Source organism: Juglans microcarpa x Juglans regia, chromosome 4S (genome assembly GCF_004785595.1).
Source record: "Juglans microcarpa x Juglans regia isolate MS1-56 chromosome 4S, Jm3101_v1.0, whole genome shotgun sequence".
Taxonomy (NCBI): Eukaryota; Viridiplantae; Streptophyta; class Magnoliopsida; order Fagales; family Juglandaceae; genus Juglans; species Juglans microcarpa x Juglans regia.
This window is the reverse complement of record NC_054601.1, coordinates 26,683,054-26,701,344: the sequence shown is the minus strand read 5'-3', so window position 1 is coordinate 26,701,344 and position 18,291 is coordinate 26,683,054. Positions and strand designations below refer to the sequence as shown.

Below are 18,291 nucleotides of genomic sequence, written 5' to 3'. Positions count from 1 at the left end.
GTGATTCATTTTAGTACTGATCGTTCTTCATTGCAGTATACTACTCCCAACTCTGTTTCTGCGAATCATCGAGGAGGAAAAAATTAAAGTGAGGTACGATCATGATTTTTCAGATCAAAAGTATGAATTTATGAGTCATCATGTTTAATTAAATTCTTTCATATATATGATGTTTGTTTTTTCCGCATCTTTTGCTTTAAAGATTTAGCACAGTTCAATAGTTAGTTTAGATACCATATGTGATGATCTAGTTCTTCAGACTCTGACCCCCAAAAATAAATATCTGTGTCATATTTCTTCCATAATATTTGTATTTTCACACTTGTAATTATGTTAAAAAAAAAATTGAACTTTTAGCACAGAGCTTGACTGGATCAGGGCTTAACGAAGAAAGTTGTGAAAGAGTAACCGAGAGTGGTTGATCATCCTTTCTCTGTTCCTGCCTTTTGGCATATTGATAATTGCTATTTCTTTTCTTCTTTTTTTCTTTTTTTTTTTTTTTCTGGTTTTTGGTGAAAAGCTTTCTCAATGCGTTCTTGGGTTGTCGTTCTACTTCCGTGATTCATTTTAGTACTGATCGTTCTTTATTGCAGTATACCACTCCCAACTCTGTTTCTGCGGATCATCGAGGAGGAAAAACTTAAAGTGAGGTACGATCATGATTTTCCAGATCAAAAGTATGAATTTATGAGTCATCATGTTTAATTAAATTCTTTCATATATATGATGTTTGTTTTTTCCGCATCGTTTGCTTTAAAGATTTAGCACAGTTCAATAGTTAGTTTAGATACCATATGTGATGATCTAGTTCTTCAGACTCTGACCCCAAAAACAAATATCTGTATCATATTTCTTCCATAATATTTGCATTTTCACACTTGTAATTATGTTAAAAAAAAAAATTGAACTTTTAGCACAGAGCTTGACTGGATCAGGGCTTAACGAAGAAAGTTGTGAAAGAGTAACCGAGAGTGGTTGATCATCCTTTCTCTGTTCCTGCCTTTTGGCATATTGATAATTGCCATTTCTTTTCTTTTCTTTTTCTTTTTTCTGGTTTTTGGTGAAAAGCTTTCTCAATGCGTTCTTGAGTTGTCGTTCTACTTCCGTGATTCATTTTAGTACTGATCGTCTTTATTGCAGTATACCACTCCCAACTCTGTTTCTGCGGATCATCGAGGAGGAAAAAATTAAAGTGAGGTACGATCATGATTTTCCAGATCAAAAGTATGAATTTATGAGTCATCATGTTTAATTAAATTCTTTCATATATATGATGTTTGTTTTTTCCGCATCGTTTGCTTTAAAGATTTAGCACAGTTCAATAGTTAGTTTAGATACCATATGTGATGATCTAGTTCTTCAGACTCTGACCCCCAAAACAAATATCTGTGTCATATTTCTTCCATAATATTTGCATTTTCACACTTGTAATTATGTTAAAAAAAAAAATTGAACTTTTAGCACAGAGCTTGACTGGATCAGGGCTTAACGAAGAAAATGACGCATTTGTGAAAGAGTAACCGAGAGTGGTTGATCATCCTTTCTCTGTTCCTGCCTTTTGGCATATTGATAATTGCCATTTCTTTTCTTTTTTTTTTCTTTTTTTTCTGGTTTTTGGTGAAAAGCTTTCTCAATGCGTTCTTGGGTTGTCGTTCTACTTCCGTGATTCATTTTAGTACTGATCGTTCTTTATTGCAGTATACCACTTCCAACTCTGTTTCTGCGGATCATCGAGGAGGAAAAACTTAAAGTGAGGTACGATCATGATTTTCCAGATCAAAAGTATGAATTTATGAGTCATCATGTTTAATTAAATTCTTTCATATATATGATGTTTGTTTTTTCCGCATCGTTTGCTTTAAAGATTTAGCACAGTTCAATAGTTAGTTTAGATACCATATGTGATGATCTAGTTCTTCAGACTCTGACCCCCAAAAACAAATATCTGTGTCATATTTCTTCCATAATATTTGCATTTTCACACTTGTAATTATGTTAAAAAAAAAAAATTAAACTTTTAGCACAGAGCTTGACTGGATCAGGGCTTAACGAAGAAAATGACGCATTTGTGAAAGAGTAACCGAGAGTGGTTGATCATCCTTTCTCTGTTCCTGCCTTTTGGCATATTGATAATTGCCATTTCTTTTGTTTTCTTTTTTTGTTTTCTGGTTTTTGGTGAAAAGCTTTCTCAATGCGTTCTTGGGTTGTCGTTCTACTTCCATAATTCATTTTAGTACTAATCCGTCTTTATTGCAGTATACAACTCCCAACTCTGTTTCTGCGGATCATCGAGGAGGAAAAAATTAAAGTGAGGTACGATCATGATTTTCCAGATCAAAAGTATGAATTTATGAGTCATCATGTTTAATTAAATTCTTTCATATATATGATATTTGTTTTCTCTGCATCGTTTGCTTTAAAGATTTAGCACAGTTCATTAATTAGTTTAGATACCATATGTGATGATCTAGTTCTTCAGACTCTGACCCCCAAAAACAAATATCTGTGTCATATTTCTTCCATAATATTTGCATTTTCACACTTGTAATTATGTTAAAAAAAAAATTAAACTTTTAGCACAGAGCTTGACTGGATCAGGGCTTAACGAAGAAAATGACGCATTTGTGAAAGAGTAACCGAGAGTGGTTGATCATCCTTTCTCTGTTCCTGCCTTTTGGCATATTGATAATTGCCATTTCTTTTCTTTTCTTTTTCTTTTTTTCTGGTTTTTTGTGAAAAGCTTTCTCAATGCGTTCTTGAGTTGTCGTTCTACTTCCGTGATTCATTTTAGTACTGATCATTCTTTATTGCAGTATACCACTCCCAACTCTGTTTCTGCGGATCATCGAGGAGGAAAAAATTAAAGTAAGGTACGATCATGATTTTTCAAATCAAAAGTATGAATTTATGAGTCATCATGTTTAATTAAATTCTTTCATATATATGATGTTTGTTTTTTCCGCATCGTTTGCTTTAAAGATTTAGCACAATTCAATAGTTAGTTTAGATACCATATGTGATGATCTAGTTCTTCAGACTCTGACCCCCAAAAACAAATATCTGTGTCATATTTCTTCCATAATATTTGCATTTTCACACTTGTAATTATGTTAAAAAAAAAAAATTGAACTTTTAGCACAGAGCTTGACTGGATCAGGGCTTAACGAAGAAAATGACGCATTTGTGAAAGAGTAACCGAGAGTGGTTGATCATCCTTTCTCTGTTCCTGCCTTTTGGCATATTGATAATTGCCATTTCTTTTCTTTTCTTTTTCTTTTTTCTGGTTTTTGGTGAAAAGCTTTCTCAATGCGTTCTTGGGTTGTCGTTCTACTTCCGTGATTCATTTTAGTACTGATCGTTCTTTATTGCAGTATACCACTCCCAACTCTGTTTCTGCGATCATCGAGGAGGAAAAAATTAAAGTGAGGTACGATCATGATTTTCCAGATCAAAAGTATGAATTTATGAGTCATCATGTTTAATTAAATTCTTTCATATATATGATATTTGTTTTTTCTGCATCGTTTGCTTTAAAGATTTAGCACAGTTCATTAATTAGTTTAAATACCATATGTGATGATCTAGTTCTTCAGACTCTGACCCCCAAAAACAAATATCTGTGTCATATTTCTTCCATAATATTTGCATTTTCACACTTGTAATTATGTTAAAAAAAAAAAATTGAACTTTTAGCACAGAGTTTGACTCGATCAAGGCCTAACGAAGAAAGTGACGCATTTGTGAAAGAGTAACTGAGAGTGGTTGATCATCCTTTCTCTGTTCCTGCCTTTTGGCATATTGATAATTGCCATTTCTTTTCTTTTCTTTTTCTTTTTTCTGGTTTTTGGTGAAAAGCTTTCTCAATGCGTTCTTGGGTTGTCGTTTTACTTCCATGATTTATTTTAGTACTGATCCGTCTTTATTGCAGTATACCACTCCCAACTCTGTTTCTGCGGATCATCGAGGAGGAAAAAATTAAAGTGAGGTACGATCATGATTTTCCAGATCAAAAGTATGAATTTATGAGTCATCATGTTTAATTAAATTCTTTCATATATATGATATTTGTTTTTTCCGCATCGTTTGCTTTAAAGATTTAGCACAGTTCAATAGTTAGTTTAGATACATATGTGATGATCTAGTTCTTCAGACTCTGACCCCCAAAAACAAATATCTGTGTCATATTTCTTCCATAATATTTGCATTTTCACACTTGTAATTATGTTAAAAAAAGAAATTGAACTTTCAGCACAGAGCTTGACTGGATCAGGGCCTAACGAAGAAAGTTGTGAAAGAGTAACGGAGAGTGGTTGATCATCCTTTCTCTGTTCCTGCCTTTTGGCATATTGATAATTGCCATTTCTTTTCTTTATTTTTTCTTTTTTTTTTTTTTTTTTTTCTGGTTTTTGGTAAAAAGCTTTCTCAATGCGTTCTTGGGTTGTCGTTCTATTTCCGTGATTCATTTTAGTACTGATCCGTCTTTATTGCATTATACCACTCCCAACTCTGTTTCTGGTCTGGTCTCAAAACCCCGTCCACCTAGTTTTCATTTCTCTTTGCTTAATTTGGTTTCCAACTTCATCCTATTGACTCTTTACTCCAGCCTCCGGTCTATCAATGTCCTAAGGAGAGGTACTCGAACTTATTTCTTTGTTTTTCCCCGTGCTTTATTGCCATCGCAATTTCAACTTCTATATTTTTCCTGGTTTTCGTCAGTTTGTTTGAGTTTAAAAATTTTATAAAAACAAATTCCCTAAAAAAAAAAAATTAAGAGGAAGCTGGTGACGGACTGTGGCAAACAAGAATGGAGGAGATCGTTCTTGCAATTTTAGCGAAAATCGCAGAGTACACTGTTCAACCAGTTGGACGGTGGCTATGTTATTCATGTCACTACAAGAGCAACATGGAGTATCTGAAGAATCAGGAAATGACGCTGCGGGATGCTCAGAAAGAGGTTGAACGCAAGGTTAAAACTACTTCAGATAACGGCGATGAAATAAAAGATAATGTAGAAACGTGGTTGAAAAAGGTGGACGATATTATCAAGAAACTTGGTGGAGGTGAAGAAGAAGCGGAATCGAGGAACTCTAATGTGTCATGCCTGAACTTGAAGCAACGACATCAGATGAGCCGGGAAGCAAAGGAGATGGTGGGTAATATTGCAAAACTTCTTGAAGAAGGAAACTTCGTCGACGGCGTTTCCCATCGTCCTGCTGTGCAAGATAGGGTGACTCCAAGAAACGTGGATTACATGACCTTGGATTCGAGGATATCAATTACGAAGAGAATTATGGAGGCATTGGGAGATGCTAATATTAACAAGATCGGCGTGTGGGGGTCGCCTGGAGTTGGAAAGAGTACACTGATGAAAGAAATTTTCAGGAAAGCCAAGGAAGAAAGCTTATTCGATGAGGTGGCTCTGGCAAATGTGACGGAAAGCCCAAACCTAAGTCAAATTCAAGAAGAAATTGCAAACATGCTAGATCTAAAGCTTGATCCTAATTGTAAAACTGAAATGGTAAGAGCAGGCCATCTACGGGCGAGGTTAGAAAAAGACAAGGAGAAGAAGATACTTGTTATCTTGGATGATATATGGAAGCGACTTGATTTGGAGCAAATAGGAATTATTCCTTCCGAAAGATGCAAAGTACTACTCACATCCAGAGATCGACATGTACTAGCTTCTGAGATGGTCAACGAAGAGAACAGCTTTAAACTCGACACTTTAGGAGAAGAAGAAGCATGGATCTTATTTGAAAAGATGGCGGGTGATTCTGTCAAAGGTGATCTTGACTTGCGAAACACAGCAATTGAGGTAGCTAATGCGTGTCAAGGTCTTCCTATTGCACTTGTAACAGTTTCTAGGGCATTAAAGAATCAGAATTCGGGAGCCTGGAAGGATGCCCTGGTGCAACTAACAAGAGCCAATCCAGAACATGACACAAAAATATGGTTACCTGTATATACTTGTATACAGCTGAGCTATACACATCTTGTTGGTAAAGAGCTCCAATCCCTATTTTTGCTTTGTGCTCGAGAAGGGTACTACATTTCCTATCAGGACTTGTTGAGATATGGTTTCGGTCTGTGTTTATTCCATGGCATTGATACATTGGATGAAGCAAGAAATAGACTAGAAACTTCAGTTAGAGATCTCCAAGATGCTTGTTTGCTACTACAAAGTCCACATAGCTCCGAGGAATTTTACATGCATGATCTTGTTCGACATGTCGCTACAATAATTGCAAAAAATGATTATAATATGTTTGTCATGAGAGGCGATGGTGGGCAAAAAGCATGGCCAGATGTCGATTCACTAAAAAGATGCGAGGCGCTCTCTATTCATGGTGGAGATCATATCCATGATAAATATCTCAATGAAATAGAATGTCCTAAATTAAGATACTTTTATGTCCAGTGTGAATCTCGATATTTGACAACGCGAAGCAGTTCCTTCCAAGGGATGGACAAGCTCGAAGTTCTGAGTTTGAGAAATATACAACTTTCATCACTTTTGCCACTTACAAACCTACAAACATTGTGTCTTGATGGATGTAAGTTGGGAGATATTCATTGGATTGGAGAACTCAAGACTTTAGTAATTCTTAGTCTTGCTCGTTCTGACATTTCAAACTTGCCAGGAGAAATAGGGTCATTGATTGGTTTGCGGTTATTGGATTTGACCGATTGTTCCAAACTTAAAGTGATTCCTCCTAATGTCTTGTCAAGCTTGGTCAAGTTAGAAGAATTGTATATGCGAAACATCAAAGTCCAATGGGAGGTTGAAGGACCCAATAATGAAGGAAAAAATGCTAGCTTTGTAGAGCTAAAAAAATTGTCACACTTGATCACCTTAGAGATAGATATTAAAGATGCCAACAATCTACCGAAAGATTTGTTTTCTAAAGAGCTTGAGAGATACAAGATTTGCATTGGACATATGAGGGGTCTATATTTCTGGTATCGTGGGGAGGAGGCCGGCTTCTCAAGATCGTTGCATTTCAAACTGAATATGAGCAGCTCCCAATTGGACTTTGGGATCAAAATGCTACTAAAGAGGATAGAATATCTTTATCTAGACGAGTCGAACAGTACTAATAGTGTCTTGCATGAATTAGATAGAGAAGATTTTCAACAACTGAAGCGTCTCCATATCTTACGTAGTTGGCATCTCCCTGAGTTGAGGACATCCTTAAAAAACTTGAAAGTTTTAATCGTGCATAACTGTGAGAAATTAAGATTTATCTTCTCATCATCGATAGCCAGAGGCCTTTCACAACTTGAAGAATTGAAGATAAGAAGATGCAACAACGTGGGAGCAATATTCGTGAAAGAAGAAGAAGACGGAATAGAAGAGGTGTTCTGTCGACTGCAAACCTTGGTGCTAATGGATCTTCCAAAGCTCATGAGCTTCTTAAGCACAAGAGAAACCAATTCGGAAGGCAACGACCATGATCTTCAGGTGCCGCTTCTACATCATCAGGTACATTAACATAAGTCCATGTAAATCATGTGTCAAGCACACCATAAGCATAAACATGATTTAGTTGGCATTCCCTGTGCCCAAAGTATAATTGCATGCGCCTTTGTTAGGTTGTGGCGGAAGACGCCAACTTAGTCTTGGGGCATAAAAGTTAAATTTGAAAACAAAAATAAGATGAAATACACATAAAAAGCTTTGTCAAGGATATGTGCATCCTCGAAATTAGTTGGGACTTAATTCTCAACAATTGGTCCAATAAAAAAAAATTATAGCTAATAATACACTTGTTCCCCTGTTTAATTTTGCCTATTTTCAAATTCAAAGCACTGAAATCTTGATTTTTTAACTAACATGATAGACTTAATCCTGCAGCTTTCCTTTCCTAGTTTGAAAACCTTGCAGCTGGCAGGTCTGCCCAAAATAAAGCATGTTTGGAGTAAAGAGATCTTCAGGTTTCCAGATCTATTTAATTTACATGTTGCCAGATGTGAGAATTTGAAAAGTTTGTTTCCAGCAGCCACAATGGCTACAAGTCTAACACAATTAAAGTCTCTCAAGATAAGAGATTGTGGGGTACTGGAGGAAATTGTCCAGAGAGAAGACGGGACGGATCCAACAACGAGGATTTTATTCACTAGCCTAACTTCGCTAAGCCTTGATGGGTTGCCAAAACTCAAGTGGTTTTTCCAAGGGGTGCATACTTTGGAATCGTCGTCATCTAAGGAATTACATGAGCAGGGAGGCACACTTTTCGGGGTTAATGAGGTAACAGTCCAATCAACCACTCTCTCTCAAAATTTACAGCAATGGAACTGGTCGTTCACAATTCATTTATGTCAGAGTAATGATAATATAATCTTGTATTATATAAGTATTATACAATTTTTTTTTTTAATTTAATGCTTAAGAAAATATCTTTTAATGTTATGATTTTTTTTTTAAATATTTAAAGATATAAAAGAATGAATGAAAAAAAAACATTTAACTTTATCGGGACCCATCCTCGAGCTACACCTCGATGGGTGTAGCACTATTCATTTGTTAACGACGCTTCTAATTACATGTATTCTAGATTACTATATATGACACTAAAATATTGTTTCAATAGTGAATTGAGATTTTTTTTGAACGATGAATTGAGATGAAAATTAAAAGTTGATTAAAATATTATAAAAATATTATTTTTTAATATATATATTTTTTAGATTTGAAAATATTAGATTGTTTATTGTATTTTGTTTAAAAATTTGAAAAACTTGTAATAATTAGATGATATGAATTAAGGTAGATTCGGACAAGACCTATACATGCATGCAGCTCCACAAACCAATTTTCTCTGCTCTGCCTTTAATCGAAGCAAGTGCCTTTTTTTTAATCCTGCAGGTTGCCTTTCCTAAATTGACAAATTTGCTTCTATGGAATCTACCCAAAATAAAGCGTGTATGTAGTAAAGACCGCCAAACAATTCTCAGGTTTCAGAATCTACAAAGAATTCATGTTTCAAAATGTGCGAGTCTTAATAGTTTGTTTCTAGCCTCGATTGGTACTTGTCTTAAGCAATTGAAGCAAATTAGAATTAGTGATTGTGGGGTACTGGAGGAAATTGTTGAGGCTGAAGGAGGAGAAACAGTGGAAAGGATGTTGGTGTTCGAGTTCCCTCAAGTAACTTCTTTGGTTCTTGAAAATTTACCGAGACTTGAGTGTTTTTACAAGGGATTGCATATTTCAAAATGGCCAATGCTAAAAAAGATGTCGATTGAAGAATGCGAGAAAGTTGAGGTACTATTTGCTTTAGGACTTGTGATTTTGAAAAAACAGTTGAAGAGAGGCAGTATTCTCAGATTTCAATTAAACAACCCCTTTTCTGGGTGGATAAGGTAAGAGATTATAAATTATTTAGCTCTATTAAGATTTTCACATTTAGGTATAAGACGTAGAAAGTGAATGAAAATTTTACATCCCAAAAGTATAAAATCATTTTGATATGTCTTTAATTAAGTTGATGAATTTAGTTAATTAATCTCTTTAAATGGTATACTTAATCATAATATGATAATTACTAAAATAATACTCAGTTCTCCATATTCTATATATCATGGTTTTCATTATTTAAAGTTTTTACATATTTTTTTATTATTTTAGCCAATCACATTAGATTATCTATCAGTTTAGCTAAATTATAAAAATAGTAGTTTTAAATTTGTTTTGTTATTTCTTTATTTTAAGCCCTCTTCGCCTACCATAAATCCAATTCAAAATTCAAATAGAATTTTTACACTAGAGATTCAAAAGCCAAGAAAGAAGCAAGAAAAAACAAATTAAAAAAGGAAGAGGTCCAGTTTGCTTGTTGAGTAATGAAACCAAGAAAAAAATTTTCAGTTCAAATTCTGAGAATAGGGAGTTACGATTATGATAGAATTCAAGTTCCGTCTCTTTAATTTAATTATTTTAACTACTAGTAATGGAGATGGTAAAATATATTATCTGTGTTCATGTATTTTGTGATATCTTAAATGAAACTCAATGTTGCGATGAATTTAACAGAGGCCAATCCCGAGCTTGGGATATTGAAAATTTCTAAAATGGAAAAGTTGGAAATTATATGGAACATCAAGGACTCCCATCAACGCGATATGTACAACTTTCCAAAACTACTTCATATTGATGTTTCATTGTGTGAGAGTTTGAAAAGTTTGTTTCCAACAGCCTCGATTGCTACAAGTCTCCAGGAATTGCAGTCTCTCATAATAACAGGTTGTGGGGTATTAGAGGAAATTGTCGAGAGAGAAGACGGGACAGATCCAACAACGAGACTTTCATTCCCCAACCTAATTTGTCTAGGACTTTATGGGTTACCAAAACTCAAGTGGTTTTTTCAAGGGGTGCATACTTTGGAATCGTCGTCGTCCAAAGAATTGCATGAGCAGGGAGGCACTCTTTTCGTGGTTGAAGAGGTAATAATCCAATCAACCTCTCTCTCTCTCTCTCTCTCTCTCTCTCTCTCTCTCTCTCTCTCTCTCTCTTAAAATTTTCAGCAATAGAACTGCATCTCCACAAACCAATTTTCTTTGCTCTGGTATGTCCTGTCTTTAATTGAAACAAGGGATTTTAATCTTGCAGGTTGGCTTCCCAAGTTTGAAACTACTGGATCTGTATGGTCTACCCAAAATAAAGCATGTATGGAGTAAAGACGCTCAAACAATTCCCAGCTTTCAAAATCTACAAGTAATAATTGTTGGGAAATGTGTGAGTCTGAAAAGTTTGTTTCCAGCCTCGATTGTTAGATGTCTCGAGCAATTGGAGAAAATTAAGATTTATGACTGTGGGGTGGAGGAAATTGTTGCGGCTAAAGAAGGAGAAGCAGTAGAAATGACGTTGGTGTTCCCTCAAGTAACTTCTCTATGTCTTGAAAATTTAGAGAGACTCGAGGGAGTGCATGATTCAAAATGGTCGATGCTGAAAGAGATGCGGATTCTTGAATGCGAGAAAGTTAAGGTAAGACGCTATAAATTATTTAGCTCTATTAAGATTTTCACATTTAGGTAGAAGACGTAGAGGCTGACATCATTTTCATGAAAGTGAATGAAAATTTTACATTCCAATATTATAAAATTTAGTTAACTAATCTTTCTAAATTATAAATTTAATTATAATACTAATCATTAATAGAAAAATACTCAAATTTCTTTACTCTGAGTATGAGGTTCATAAAAATATATATGTATTTTTTTTAAGAAGAATATACCAAAACTATTTTTAGTATAAAATATATCTAACGTATTATATGAAATCACATCAATTTATCAGTTTTCTTTTGTAGAATTTCTTTACGGCTTTAACACTTCTTTTCTTATTTTTATAATAACATCATGACATAATAAAAGCCAACTTAAAGGCCAAACTGAAAGTCACTTTTACAAATACATGATGAAATGTATTTATTTTGAACAAACGAATAAAAGTCCTTATTTGAATTGTTTAGTTTTCTTTTTATTTAAAAGTAAAACAAAAACTATATATATAGAACATATTTTTTTTATTAATTTGAAAAAGTCGAGAGCTCTCAAGTTAAAATATATCTGTTACAGTGTGGGATGGGGCATGTGTTAACCATTCTTCTGACGAATTTTATAGCTCTTATTCCCGAGCTTGGTGATGGATAAGTTGGAAATTATGAGCCGGAATGTCACTATTCAAAAATTGTGGGGTTCTTGTTATGCAAGGTGTTTGCATGCCATGGAATCTTATCGGCTTAGAAGTGATTTAATGAAAAATTACATATTATGGAATGATAAGAAGATGTTTACACGCCAAATCGTGAGGAGTATTAAGGCTCACCATCAATCTGCTCCAGCGAATTCCACCTCAGAGCAGGATTCTAACCAACACGACTCCAAGGCAGCAGATGCACTAACAAACTCTGCACAAAGGAATATTGCAGATGATTCTATAAGGCTCGTACAATGCTGAGGTGTCAATCATGAGTGTGTAATATTGGTTGAGAATTGTCTACAAACATAAAGTGTCATTAGGCTATTGTATTCAAGAAATCTGTAGCCTTTCAAATGTATTCGTGAAATGAATCCAACTCTGAAGCATTTTTGCAAACACCTTTCTTGCACTCTTATTTCTATTACTTTTCAAGGTGACATTAAATGATAGATTCACAAATAAAATATAATAAATAACTTTCAATCATCTAATGACACATTATAGGATGATGAATAGCATTACTCTATTTAAAAAGCAAGAAGGGCAAAATGGTAAAGAGCCATGTGCCTTAATAGCTTCCTGGTCAGTAGGGGTCAAAATCGAAGCCTTCGGTGTGGTTTTTGGGCAAGACTGAAACCGATCGACGAGAGTAAATATGGAGGAGCAACCGACCATAACCGGTCGATGGAGACGAGAAAAACTAGTCGTATCTACTCTGGCAGTTCACGGTTGGTTCTCGATTTGAGCTAACAGCAATGGTGGTCTGAGAGAGTAGAGAGAGAGAGAGAGAGTTGCAGAGGAGAGAGAGAGGATGAGAGAAACTGAAAATCAATCGGAGAAGTAGAAGGGAGGTAGAAGACGATATAATATCGAAACGACGCCGTTTGGTTTTAAATCGAACGGCGTCGTTCCACTTATTTTTTTTTTTATACGTTAAGACTAAAATGACGCAGCATTGTTTCAGTTGTGTTTAAAACACAACTACAAGCATAAACGACGCCATTCCACTTAAACTAATATACCATCGGCCGGTTCAGCAGTTTGACAATGGTTCAAACCAGGACCAAACTGGCCAACTTCGGTTTGAGCAAATAACTGTTGCACGCCAGTCTGTTCTTCACCTGTTCCGGCCGGTTCCAGTCGGTTGCGACAGGTTTGGTTAGTTCTTGTACATCCCTAATGGTCAGGGACGAAAGAAAGAGTCGCAGAAAAAGATAGAGCAATCGGACATTTTGTGTTCCCTACGCTAACTGAAATGGAACTTGATGAATGGCCAGTTTTCAGGTCTTGCTGCGACATTTCTTACAAGACTGCCAAATCTGTTAAAGTTTGAAGTATCTAATTGTGGCTGGGAGAAAGTATTCCCAGCTTACGAACTTCTTGATCGAGAAAAACAAGCTATGATAGTCACACGATTAAGGCAACTAGTGCTGAAGCGTCTATCTATGCTTACAGTTGCACATTTGTGGAAAGAAAACACCTTCCTATGCTCTGGAGCTTATTCCTTCGAGTTCCCCATCTTTGGAGAATGTAATTGTGAGACTACGGACTTGTTTGGATTCAAAGATGTGTTGAGATGGTTTGTGAATAATATAATAAAATATTTTTATAATATTATTTTTTAATATTATTATTTTTTTAAATTTGAAAAGATTGATTTATTTATTACATTTTGTGTGAAAATTTAAAAAAATTATAATGATGAAGTTGAGATGAGTTTTTAATTCAAACTAGGACGAAGACGTTCTGTCACGGAGTCTTGAGTACACCAAAGCTGTTGGAATTAGCATGATTTTAATATTGTCACACATTGGCTTCGGGAGTCAAATCACTATGACACAGCTCAATGGTTATTCTAGAAAGGCTTAAGTCTATTCCCATCTTATAAAACCATGAATTTTAATATTTGAATGTAATAATCCGTAACTGCAGTCTGCAATCAACCAATTATATATATAAATATATATATATTTATATATTCTCCCACGTCTTAACACACTAGATAGTTTAAATATATTAGTATTCGATACGAACTTTGGTGTTTTTAGCAACACTTAATGCTTGTTGTTAAGATACAAATAGATAATTAAATATATATTTTTCCATTAGGTTAAATTTTGGAACAAGTAAAATTGGTGTTTAACACTCATCAATAACACTAATTTTTCTCTCATTATAATTACTGGAATGGATTAAATATACACGACCCAAACTGAGCCTACTAGGCCCAGTCCAAGGGGAGGTCTCACTACTAGAAGACAAAAGAAGAGAGAGGAACGAGAGACAAAAGAGAGGAATGGGAGACGAGAAGGGGACAACGAAAAAGAGAAGTTGTCAGGAGGAAGGGAAGTGCATACGGAAAGGAAAAGAAGAAAACGGAAATGAATGGAAGATGTCAAACACGTAAGGGAAGGCAGCAAATCCTCACCACTCCCTAGGACACGCAAAAAGAGGGGCACATGAAAAGTGGGGATAAAGGAAACGGCTAGAAGATTTCAGAGAAATTTTTTCAACCACGTCTTCAGCTTCTTCAACCTCAGGAGAGGAGCTCTAGCGACGAGATCTTCACCAGAAAAGTAGAGCTTTTAATCTCCATTATACAGAGAGTATGAGAGACCATGAGAGACTGTAAAAAAGTATATTATAATAGACTCTACCCTCCCCAAAAATCTCTGTAAATGTAGGCTTTATGCCGAACCACATAAATATGTGTGTTTCTATCTCTTTTACATTCTCAGCATTTATTTTTCATTTACGGTTATGGATATACGCACAGCAGCATCGGATCACACCGGGGGTTATAGACTACACCGATTGAGGCCCAAATAGTTATAGCGGGCCGGAGATGACTCTTTCTCCCTTTCCAGACTGTTGTGCAATTTTTGTCATTAACATGTACTATTAAACACAGAGAAAACAAAATTTATATAAAAAAAAAAAAAAACAAGGAAAGCCAATTGAGTGGGATGGCTTTGATATTTCCTTGATTTCTTTTTTCTTTTTCTTTTTTAATGAAAGGCTTCGTTGATGATACTTTGATATTAGAAGTTTTTATTTTTATAAATATGTTGTTTTCTGTCAATGGGAAGGTTTAGAATTCTAAAGAAGATGATCAAGATCATCCTTAATATGCATGCAGCAGCTAGATTAATGTCGCATTTTCAATGCAGAGTTTGTGAATCCCATGGTAATAGTTTTTTTCTTTTGAAGTCAATAGGGCAGAGGACTCGTCATTCCCATTAATATTAGTGAAATAAAACATAGTTTAATTATGATTGCTTGTTTTATTTATTTTCAAATCTCTCTTTTTATATGATTTTTTTCTCTTTCATTTTTCAAAATCTAATAAAACATCTTAACTCAAATCATTTCATTACTATTTACAAACTATTTCATTATTATTTACAAAATTTTCATCTCTTCCCATTACCTAAACATGTAAGTCTTTTGAAGTTTGAATTTTGGTCGACCTCCGGCTGCATGTACGATAAATAAATTTGTTTAGAAGGTTTATGTAAAGGCAAGTGCTCTTCTTACTTTAAAAGATGTATTTTGGGACCTTTAGAAGTTGAAAATTAAGTGAAAACATTTTCATTTCCTATGGGATATTGCTACCGATATTGTGTTATATGACCTTTATTTTATTCTTAATCTATCTAGACAGTTAAAATTAAATGAGATTCTATCTTGGCATTGATAAATGTTACAATGTATCAAGATTTTTTTATTATTATTATCCCCATCAATTCATATGATACGCTTTTTTAAACTTTTAACAATCTTCAAATTCATTGTCGTAATTGAACTTATAATTAATAAAAAAGTTTTTGTTTCTTATCATCCCACATATTATATTTGTTTTTATTTATTTATTTGTTTTTATCTTGGTAGAAGTACGTAGTTTGTCTAATGTGAGTTTCTAAAGGAGAAAATTGAGATGGCTTTCAGGGCATTTGGAGTTTGAATTAGTTTAGACTTAGTCGATATTCTTAGGGCATTATGCTTTTTCGAGGTCCTTATGCGCGAGCCCCCACAAGAGTGCCGACTGGAAATAATGTTTCTATCGATAATAACTGTACAGAGTTTACTTTTTTGGTGTATTTCCAGAAAAGTCACTGAAAGATCTATGAGGATAGGAAGGGAAAACAAAGGAGTTTATGGAAATTGTTCCTTTCTCGAATTCCCCCCCCCCCCCCCCCCCCCAAAAAAAAAAAAGAGTTGTGTGATGGTGTTTTTTAACTGCGTTTTTTGATAGGGATATTGAACTACATTAGATGATATTCAATTCATTAAAAAGTAATTGGCTACGTTAGGCAGTATTCAAATTGTTGTATTGCTCACTTAGACTATTCATGGCAAGAAATAGCATAGTTTCCAGTGCTAGAGCTGTGAAGATAACTTTATTGGTGCTTTCTTTTTATATGAAGTACCTAAGTAGTATGTATGAGGAAAGAAAAGCAAAAGGAAGTGAAAAGATAGGGCTGCTGTGATATTAAAGATTATTTATTGTGGGTGTCTGCTAGATCAAAGTTAATTTATTTTCTCCATTTTGGAAGAAGTTGACCTAAGTAAATATAAAGGCAGTGTGTGCAAAAGCACACTATGGAGGTGAGGAGGGCATGCCATGATCTAGTATGAGGTATATTTATCATCCTAGTTGGCTTAATCGATAGATGGGTCAAGTTGTACAAGTGCTGCTTATTTTGAGATTGGAATTGACTGAGCAAACATAAATGCTGTTGTTTTTAGAGTTATATTTGACGGTAGAGCTTCCTATGCATTACTTAGATTCTCACTTGTCTTGCTGGGTGTCTTTCTTTTGCACTTCATATGTCTTTCTAGTTCTTGAATTCTTGGATAGCTTTTCAGCAAAAAAGCCTCCCACTCTATGTTTCCACTTCTAGTACTTTCTTTAAAGATATCGAATAGATTTTTGAGATCAGATGATCTTACAGCAAAACAGGCACCCCTGTCAATTCTTCCAAAACAGGCACCAATGGAGCAGGTTTCAAGTAAATTTTCCATATTTTCAAATCCATTTGTTATTGAAACTGGGAAGAAGCACATATTCCGACTGGATTTTGCAACTGCTTTCTGACTCCTATGGAACTCTGATCCAGGAAGTCCTTGATCCCTTCGATATTAGAATTCCCTTGCTTCACCTCTTTCACTATGTGGCAATTCCCGATTCTGGGAGGAGATAAAGAGGATGACAACTGAAAATTATGGTTTAGATAACAGTTGATGTTGATGGACATATTTGATTTAACCTTTTCCCACTTATAAAAAAGTTTACCCTTTTCTTGTTAGAAATAAATTTGCTGAACCCAAGCCTTCACAGATGAGAGGAAGCCAGTATGTAAAGATGGTAACTTACTTTTTTTATTGTGTTGACCTTATTTTGATTGATGTGCCTGATAATTTATCGAGCTTGCACATAAATTGGTGCTTCTGGGGATCTCTCTCTCTCTCTCTCTCTCTCTCCTCTGATTTATTTTCACTAACAATTTTGGCAGTACACATGTACACTAATACATAATGCATTCCTTTTTCTTCAAGTTTTTGAACTTTTACTTCTTCCAATTTAATTGAATCAGAATATCTGAAGAATTGGATGCAATTCCATGGAGCCTTGATGTCTACTTTCCTCAAGTCGCTAGAGTTGGTGACAGGAAAGTTCATGAAAGAGTAAGAGAAGTGTGGCCCCGTTATCAGAAGGAAACACTTGCTAGGGATCCTTATACAAATAGTGATTCTAGTAGATTTCAGTTGCCATCTTATGAAAGGGATCATCAGCGTCTTGTATACAGAGACATGGCAACTCTACCAAGAGAAGAGACTCCCTGGGACTTTTACCCGGCTGGAAAGGACTATCGAGCTTATGGTCCTCAGGGAGAGCACCTTCTAAGACAGCCTGACCTTTTACATATAAATGCTGTCCCCAAAAAGAGAGAGACTGTTCAGGCGGATTCTCTCTACTTGAATGAGAGAGTACCATGCTTATGGTCTTGGTGCTAGACGTGAAACGCCATCCACTGTACCTTTTGCAACTGCAACATCTGCTACTGGTTATCATTATGGTGTTTCATCAGGTTCTTATCCTATTGGTGGAATGCACCCAATCGAGAGTGCCAATTTACGCGGGACAGAAACTGATCAAGTGGATAGTTTATACTCCACATATGTTGCTGATGCTTTACTGCAGAAAGACAAGACACATCATTATCAGGCTGCCCAGCCTGAAGCGGTGCCTGTGCCAGTTTCGTCTTGGTACTCTTTTGCTGGTCTATCATTCCTACACCACTGACTGAATTTGCATCTTTAACATACGTATCCATTTGTATTTGGACTTCTGTTTATTGGCACCTGATGTGCATATGAGGCACTCTTCAGTTGCATAATGTATGGATGAGGGAACAGTTTTGGGTTCCAAATTTGTACAGAACTGTGTAAGCGGCATTTTGGTACCCATCAAATTTCTTCAGTGTTCAGTGGGAAAAAAAAAATCAGAATTCTAGCCAAGTCCAAAATTTGGCTAGAATGTTAAACTTTTGGTTATAGTATCAACTTTTGACTAGGTGTGTCCACATTGGACT

General features: G+C 35.2%; 1 protein-coding gene and 1 long non-coding RNA gene across 7 annotated transcripts in view; both read left to right on the top strand.

Moving 5' to 3' along the window:
- The window catches only part of LOC121262410, a 168,335-nt gene that overhangs the window by 112,374 nt on the left and 37,670 nt on the right, over positions 1–18,291 (top strand). For all 6 annotated transcript variants that reach the window (XM_041164887.1, XM_041164886.1, XM_041164885.1 and 3 more), the window contains 4 exons: positions 7,856–7,986; positions 8,017–8,248; positions 8,867–8,890; positions 10,628–10,674. In XM_041164887.1, the coding sequence (XP_041020821.1) occupies positions 7,856–7,986; positions 8,017–8,248; positions 8,867–8,890; positions 10,628–10,674 (434 nt within the window). The remainder of the gene's footprint in view (positions 1–7,855; positions 7,987–8,016; positions 8,249–8,866; positions 8,891–10,627; positions 10,675–18,291) is intronic.
- LOC121262427 lies at positions 16,196–18,164 on the top strand. The gene is made up of 2 exons (XR_005940101.1): positions 16,196–16,493; positions 17,864–18,164. It is a non-coding gene; the product is annotated as an uncharacterized LOC121262427 (long non-coding RNA).